Source organism: Formica exsecta, unplaced genomic scaffold (genome assembly GCF_003651465.1).
Source record: "Formica exsecta isolate Colony F162 unplaced genomic scaffold, ASM365146v1 scaffold688, whole genome shotgun sequence".
NCBI lineage: Eukaryota > Metazoa > Arthropoda > Insecta > Hymenoptera > Formicidae > Formica > Formica exsecta.
The window spans coordinates 66,403-75,191 of NW_021853453.1; the positions used below are offsets into that span (position 1 = coordinate 66,403).

Sequence of the window (8,789 nt, forward strand, 5' to 3'; positions counted from 1 at the left end):
TGTATATATATATATATTATATAATATATAATATAGTTATTATTATAATATATCTATTAATCGTTAATAGTTCCTTCGGATATATTCGTTTCTTCGTCTTCTTCTCCTTCTATCCTTTCGTCGCTCCACAAATCCCGGTTAATCCTTGCCGCCTCGCCTGTTCGTGTGCGTGGACCACGCATCCTGCTGCGATGTCTCTCCTTTGCAACGCGCAAAGCTTCCCGCATCTGCGCTTGGAATTCGGATCGCGTTGGCTTTTGGAAATGTCGATTTCTGCATACAGCTTCTGAAAAAAAACAAAAAACATGAAATATATAAAAAGAAGACATATTATTATATAAACCTCATTTAAAATTATCCACTTCGCGGAAATCGCTGCATAAGTTGTCCATAAGATATCGAAATAGGGTTATTATTCAAGTAACGAAGAACTTGCGCTTCCAAAATTCTCACACATGTAACGTTACACATATACAGTCGAATAATAATTCCGTATTGCAGGATATTCCTACCTTACCAGTTGCAGGATGTAGTTCTTCGAATGATATCTATATCTCAAAGGATAATATTGATATTAGATGTTGCGTAAACATAGAAGATGATACGGCATCTTGCTCTTCTTCCACCTTTTCACATGGTTCTCGTGCATTTTCTTCATTTTCTACTACTTCGTCAGAACCATCCTTTAGCGAGCATTTAGCATCTTGCTTTGTTGATAATAATTTAACGCATTCTCAAGGTAACAGTATTTTGTCGGTTCTGAAAAAAACATACCTGCTTTTCTAATTTGCCCAAAGATGTTAGAACTCTTCTAAATACACCACGACATTGTGTTGTTTTATATAATGTTGAACCAGGCGAATACGTTCACTTTAATCTTGAAACAGAAATTGTTGAAAGTCTCTCGAATGCCTCATTTGTAACTGTTGTTAGAGAATTAGAACCTGATTTTAACACAGATGGACATTAGACAGATCATCTAGTATTCATATTTGGCCGATTCAATGCAGAGTGTCGAATGTGCAAAATATTAAACCAATAGTTGTAGGAATTTATAAAGGTGTACAAAAGCCACATGATACCAATGCTTTTTTTGAAAAATTCGTTGCCGATGTTAGATCAATTATGTCCAACGGAGGTATAAATTTTCGTGACAGTAAAATACCAATAAAATTAAGATGTTTCATAGCTGATGCATCAGCTCGAGCTTTTATTTTAAATCATCGTTGTCATATGTCTTGTTCTAAGTGCAAAATTTTTGGTATACAAAGCGAAGGTTGTTACGTCATTAATGGTGTGAATCATCCTCTTCGCACCGATGAAGAATATTTATTATGCATAGATGAAGATCATCACAAAGAGGGTCCAAGCCCATTATCTGCACTGCCAATGGGAATGGTTTCGCAAGTTCCTTTCGAATATATGCATCTTGTATGCTTAGGTGTTATGAAAAAACTCTTGTCTGCATGGGTACATGGCAAATACTCATGAATATCAAAGCTTTCGGGAAGATCTATTTCTAGAATTAGTGATCGTTTAAATATTTAAAAAAAATATTGTCCTACAGAATTTGCAAGACGCCCTAGATCTTTAGATGTATATTCAAAGTATAAAGCAACAGAATTTCGCCAATTTCTTCTCTATATAGGGCCAGTTGTAACGTATGGTATATTGAACAATTTTACAAGCACTTTTTACTCTTACATGGTGCTATAAGGGTCTTGGTCTCAAAGTGTCCATCGAGAAAACATCTGAAATTTGCAGAACTGGCGTTGCAAAAATTTGTACTTTGCTGTGTCTCTCTTTATGGTCCAAATTTCAATAGCTACAACGTCCATGGTCTTCTTCATCTCACTAATGACGTTAAACGTCTTGGTAATTTAGATTCATTTTTCGCTTTTCCATACGAAAGTAAGATGTCGATTTTTAGGAAATATTGTAGAAAGCCAGATTTACCTCTTCAACAATTTTGCAACAGAATGACAGAAATAAAACATCATAGACTACGCCAAAATCTCAATAACGAGTCATCTATTCACGTATCAATGCCGCGTAATAATGATGAAAATCGTCATCATTTTTCTAAAATACGATTTAATGGAATATATCTAAGTACTAATATGCAAGACAATTGCTGTATTTTGCTCGATGGATCGATTTGTATCGTCTTAAATATTGTCGCAGACAACTATTCTTATCGTTTGGCTATTAAACGATTTCTAGAAGTAGATAATTTTTATAAGATCGGCATGGAATCCTCAGCCTTTCAAATATATAAATATGGCAATATTACCAGCGAAATCGTTTTTATTAACTTAAATGAGGTGAACGCGAAATGCTACAGGATGCCTTTGTACGAAAATACATCATTGGATGACAATGACAGTGATGAAGATGATATGGAACCATCAAAATACATTGTCGCAACTATGATACACACGGAAGAGACGAAAAGTATGAGATGCATTCTTTTATCATACGATTGTAAGAGTTTCTGGCAAATTATTTATATATGTTGCATATTATTAATGTGCATGTATGCATGTTGTAGAAATATAAACAATAGAGGTGTATCTGCGCATTCTTAATACACAAAATATATTATGTGTTTTTATACTTACAGATACATGGATCGGCCAAAGCGCGTCATTATTAAACCATCGCGGTACGAAACGACGTCTTCGGATGAAAGTCCAACAAAGCGGAGGAGAAGCACAACAGTAGCTACCATCGGTTCAGGGACGATCGACGAAGATATCGGAGACATCAACAGAATGCTGGATGAGAATCCTACAACTTTATACAATAATACACACATGGCACACCCACATACACAACATACACCACGCACGTACATATACAGGCACACACAAACATTTCTTACATAGAATACATTCCAGAAATACAGACAAACACGACACACGCGCATACTTCACCAATTATGCTCCAACATAATACACTTACACAAAGTTTTACACTTACCACAAGTGCTAACAAATCATATTATTCTAATAATACTTTGCCCGAGTTTCAGGAAAGCACAAGAACTCGGCCCATGCAGGAACAGGACACACGCCGTGATAAAAATACTCATCGTGAAAATATAGGATATGGTGTCGGCTATTCACAGGAAACCACCAAAGACCACAGAAAAAAGATACCCTTATATTTATTTGTATGAAAATTTATAAGAGGAAAATGTGCTTGTCAAAAGTATCTACTTGTAAATATTTATATATAATTACAGGAAAAAAGAGGATCGATTCGACCGCGTGGAGGACGAGCTGAAGTAAGTATGAAATATACCGTATATTTATTAATATGAGATGTTATTTTAACTTTAATCTTTTTGTTTCCAGAAGAATGAATGGACTACTACAAAAAATATTAAAATGCGTTCAGGATCGCCATTCCACACCTCAGAAGCCAGGCGAACTTCCCATCTCGTCATTGCAACAAATGGACGCATTTGAATATATCGATGACGATGGATACTCCAATGTTGTAAGTAAAAATTATGATTTTTGTGTCTTTAGGTAAATTTATACCGAAGCGACAAGGAGCAGTCTTCGTGTAGCCAAAAACGATGTCAGGATAAGCATTCAAGATGCAAGATCCTAAATGGATAAAATTAAATAATTGTAGTAAAAATCAATTAGTGTGGGATAGTTAATAAAAGATAGTTTTACTATACTTTTAACTAGAACTATCCTTTATTAACTATATCCCTCATTAATTGATTCCTTATACTGTCATTTTAAGTATGATGAAGCATACACTCACATAAACACACACACACACTCTCTCTCTCTCTCACACACACACACACAAACGCGCTCGCGCACACACACACACACACGATTCGGGCACCGACCGTTGTACCAGTCACACGTGTTCGCGCTCGCGCTTTGCTTTTCTGATACGTAGAATCAGTGAATGTGCAGTTTTCTTGCCGTTAGCTCTTTTCAGAGCTTTTTTATTATTAGAGAGAGAAATATTTGTGCTCGAATCTTTGTTCAGAGTATTAATACGTGCATTCGCGCCGCATAAACAATCAACATCGCAGTGCGTAGCACGCGGTGCTTTGTTTGCCGCCATCTTAATTGGTACCCGATTATCGAAATATCTCATTCAGCATGCCTCTGCCACACGGCGGTCTTTCGTCTACGTCGCAGCATATTTCAGATCCTCCTCCTCCTCTCCCAACTAATTCCCCAGATGAAACTCGAAAAGCAGTGGACACGCTCAACGCATTGACCAGTACTTTTCCCCCCTACCCTCCCCCTCTCAACGACGATTATAATTCAGATAATGAAATGGATTTTTCTGCGTGTGATGTTTCTGACAAGGTAGGGGACGGGGGTGACACCCGTTTGGACACGGAACGATTGGACACGTAGTATTGGACACGGAACGATTGGACATTGCACGATTGGACACCGCACGATTGGACACTGCACGATTGGACAGAGTGGGTTCCGACCCCCCTTTGGGGGGGTCTATAAAAGAACTAGACACATAGATTTGCGTTGAACCTCGCTTCGCGTGGAAAGTGAATATTGCAACCTCACCTTCCACTTGCTTCCCCTTCTCCTTTGCCGATACTGTTAAATACCCTCTTATCCTCCTCCTTTCCCTCTCTCCCTTCTTCACTCCCTCGCCATTCCTCTTCTTTCTTTTCCAAAAGACCTCCCCCTCTGAAACATTCTCCCACCTCTCCTTTCCGCTTTTCTAGCACTCTCAGATCTCCCAATTCAGATAATCGTTTCGTTTTTCCTCCTCTTAGCTCTTTTGTAGCTCCTAACGGTCGAATGCCGCAGGCTTATCCTAATGGTTCAGCCTCTTACTCTTCAACCTCTTCCAACTCGCCCCCTCAATCTCCTAATCCTTCGGACTCTAACCAAAACTTTCAATTCTCTCTCTTTTTACTTTTAAAACTTTTACTGAACCTGGTCGAGAAATTCTCTCCCTTTCTCAAAACCTTCGGTCTCTACGACGACATTTCCTCTCTCCTTCGATCTGCATTCAACGAAAACAATTCCTTAAATCAATTCTACAATGCACACGCTTCGAACATATAATCCTCCACGCTATATCTCTACACTTAAGATCCTACAGTGGAACTGTCACTCTTTTATGAATAAGATCGACCTTCTCCACTCCTCCATGTACGAATATGATTTGATAGCTCTCTCAGAAACTTGGCTCAACCCCTCCCAATACCTTTCGCTAAGAAACTTTAATGTCATTAGAAACGACACCATTATTCGTAACTCCGGCGGATTAGCCTTTGCCGTATCGAACTCAATTCCTTATAAGCTCTTAGATAATAACTTCTCTATTCCAGGCTATATAGATACCCAAGCCATTATCATTCCTTTTAACAATAGCTCATTACTAATAGTTTCTATTTATAGATACCCGCGAGGCTTCCTTCCTGCCGGTGTCTGGGACGCGCCTCCTTCGCCTCCGTCTCCCTACTTCATTGCTGCTCATGGGAAGTCCTACCCGACTCCCTGACCAGCGATCACTTCCCCATCTCCGTCGCTATTAACCTGATGATCAAAAAACGTTCCTTCTTTTCTCATAAAATTAAACTAAAAAAGCAAGATAAAAAACAGTTTTTAGCTTCGCTTCATTCTTCTTTCCCTTCCTTTCAAGAAGCCTTCAACTCCTCCCCTCTCAACTCCGTTCAGAAATATGACCTCATCACTAATCATATCCCTGACCAACTTCCTAACCTAAATCCCAAATTCCTCCTAGTTCCCAATCCGCCTCCGCATCCTCTTCCTCTTCCTTGCCTTCCTCTGCTTCCTCCTCCTTTCCTTCTTCCCTTTCTCCCAAACGCACATCCCTTCCTGCTCTTTGGTGGAGCGATGACTGTGAGGAAGCAATAGCAGAAAAGAAAAAAGCTTTAGCGCTATACAAACGTAACCCCTCCTATCAAAATTTCATAGAACTCAAGAGGCAAAAAGCCGTCACTAAACGAACTTTAAAATCAGCTAAAAGAAAGGATTGGAAATAATTCTGTTTATTATTAACTAATGAAACGCCCATCTCCTACATTTGGAGTATGATCAAGGGTTTCAAGAAAAGGCATTTAGGTCTTCCTCCACCTCCACCTAAATCTAACTACGAAATGCCAGACAGTATTCGAGATCTGATCAATTCCTTATGTCCGCCTTCTGTTCTATACAAACTCTATTCATCTATCAATGATTTGTCTAATGTCTATTCGTGCTCGACCTTCGACGAGCCCTTCACCTCCTCTGAATTTGCCACAGTTATAAGTAATCTTAAAATCCGCTCATCCCCAGGCCTGGATAAGCTGGGATATGACCATATATCTTTACTTCGTGACTTCTACTTTCCTTTCCTCCTTGATATCTTTAACGAACTCTATACAAAAGGTACCTTCCCAAACGCATGGCATCACTCCTTAGTATTCCTCATTCCAAAAAATTCTCTTAACAAATATCGCCCCATATCCTTAATCTCTTGCTGTCTCAAACTTATGGAGAAACTCATTCTTTCTAGGCTGGACTGGTGGGTTGAGAAAAATCGTATCCTCCCTAAGAACCAATATGGCTTCAGGAAAGCCAAATTCTGCCAGGATAACATAGGGATCCTTACCACTGAAATCTACAATGGTTTTATTTCCCGCCACACCACCGCATGTGTCTTCCTCGACATTGCCGGCGCATTCGACAACGTCATCCCCAGCATCCTCATAAAGGATTTGGTCGAGTTGGGTCTTCCTCCTAAGATATGCTTCTTCATCTACAACCTCACAGAATCATACCTTTCCTATAAAGGAGTTCCCCAAGGTTCCATTTTAAGCTCTTTGCTCTTCAACATTTATGTAGCTAAATGTAGAAACTACGTATCCAAAGAATGTGACATCATTCAATTCGCTGATGACACCGTCGTCTTTATCAGATCTTCTAATCTATCTCGCTCTCTTCAACTTCTCGAATCCTCAGTAAATAGACTTGCTTCTTTTCTTAATTCTAGAGGTCTGGATATCTCTCTTTCCAAATCTGCGCTCGTGGTCTTTGCTAGGAATAGGAAGAGCCCTCTCTCTTATTCTATCAACCTCTGCGGATCGACAATTAAGTTATCATCTTTCTACAAATTTCTAGATATTACCCTTGACTCTAAACTCAATGGCCGCATCCATACAGAAACTCTCGTCACCAAATGCTCTAAACTAACTAACGTCATCCGCTCTCTTCGCGGTATCTGGTGAGGTGCAAGCCGCTCTCTCCTACTCAACATTTACAAATCTCTTATACGAGCAAGCATGGAGTATGCTTGTTTTGCTCTCTCTATCAATAACAAGGGACTTATGGAGAAGCTTGAAAAAGTTCAACGTCGCGCTTTAAGATTCTGTGTCGGTCTTCGTCAATCCACTCCTTGCAATGTAGTCTTGTCTGAAACTTACATCAGCCCTCTGAAGACTAGGTTCACATTTCATACCTCTAAATATATTCTTAAAGCCTTAGCCGACGCTTCGCATCTTGTAATAGATAGGCTTCACGATCTTCAAATCAGCATAATTAGAAGCGACAGATACAATGTTCCTAACTTCTTTCTATTGTATAAAGTCTTTCTTGTATATAAAAAATTTAAATCTAAGATTGCCTGCTTTGAGGGCCCCCCTGTTTATCACTTTGCCCATGACTCCGTTCACCTGCTATCCAACGTTGAGTTTACCTCCGCTTCATTCGTAGACGAATTACGCCAGGCACCTATTTCACAACTCCTCTTCCTTCCACACTTCAGCCACTTCATCCACGGCAGTGTTGTTCTCGGGGACGCTTTCTCGCGCATGCGCGTTAAACGTGGACTTAAGATACGTGTCAAATTTATAAGAAAAAGGGCTGTTAAGCCCTCTGCTCAGATAATGTTAAGAATAATCTAAAATGTTAATTAAATTTCTTTCCTCCATTTACATCCCATTCCTATCGAAAATAAAAGTAAATACATTTCAATATATAGCATTATAATATAAATCAGGGATTATTAAAAGGGCAATGTGCATCGCGATCATTTAAACAGCTGATTATAAACAGAGTCTGCTCGGTTTCTATTGCCAATCTGCTCTCAGATTATCTATACAGACTCTGCTCAGTTTTTGCTATCAATCTGCTACCAGGTTATGTGCGCAGGCTCTGCGCGGTTTCTGCTACCAATCTGCTTACATTGCCTGTCAGCAAACTTTGTCGCACATCTGGTAACAATTTGACAACATCGTTTGATAAAGCAGATTCTGTATGAAATTTGTTGGTTTTTTGACATCAGAAATTGACTGCAGGCTCTGCTCAGAATCTGTTTGCGCAGGTTTGGCTGTCTGGGGGGTTGCCAGATTTGAAAATCCCGAATGGAGGACACGAATCAGTTTTACCAAGAAAAGAGAGGACATAGAATGGGCAGATGAATGAAAATGAATAAATATTGCAGCCCTAATTATATATTATATATATATACAGGGTGTCCCATAATTCGCGGATTACCCGCCATGTGCAGGTAGAGCACATGAAACCGAGAAGAAAAGTCCTTTACCTTGTAATTTCAATTACATTGTAATTGAAATTTGTAATTGTTAATTAGATTTTTGCCCAACTCTGCTTCCTACGCCGCGCGCGCGAGAACGAGAAAGAGAGAGTGAGAGAGAGAGAGAGGGAATAGTTCGAGATGCGTGGCTTTAGCGTTCGCTCGTACGTAGTCGTATACAGCGCCCGTCCCACCGCTTCGCCGCGCACCTAGCAACGCCTGAGTAGGAAGTC

The 8,789-nt window shown here is 39.5% G+C and overlaps 1 protein-coding gene across 2 annotated transcripts; it reads left to right on the forward strand.

The window, feature by feature from the left end:
* The first annotated feature begins 1,291 nt into the window (after positions 1–1,291).
* LOC115243074 lies at positions 1,292–3,132 on the forward strand. Of its 2 annotated transcripts, none has more exons than XM_029819750.1 (2): positions 1,292–2,484; positions 2,624–3,132. In XM_029819750.1, the coding sequence occupies exons 1-2, from the start codon at positions 1,917–1,919 to the stop codon at positions 2,722–2,724; spliced, it is 669 nt and encodes a 222-aa protein (XP_029675610.1). In that variant the 5' UTR covers positions 1,292–1,916; the 3' UTR covers positions 2,725–3,132. The 2 variants fall into 2 exon arrangements, with proteins under 2 accessions (XP_029675610.1, XP_029675611.1); XM_029819751.1 differs by having other exon boundaries at positions 1,292–2,454.
* Positions 3,133–8,789: the final 5,657 nt, after the last annotated feature.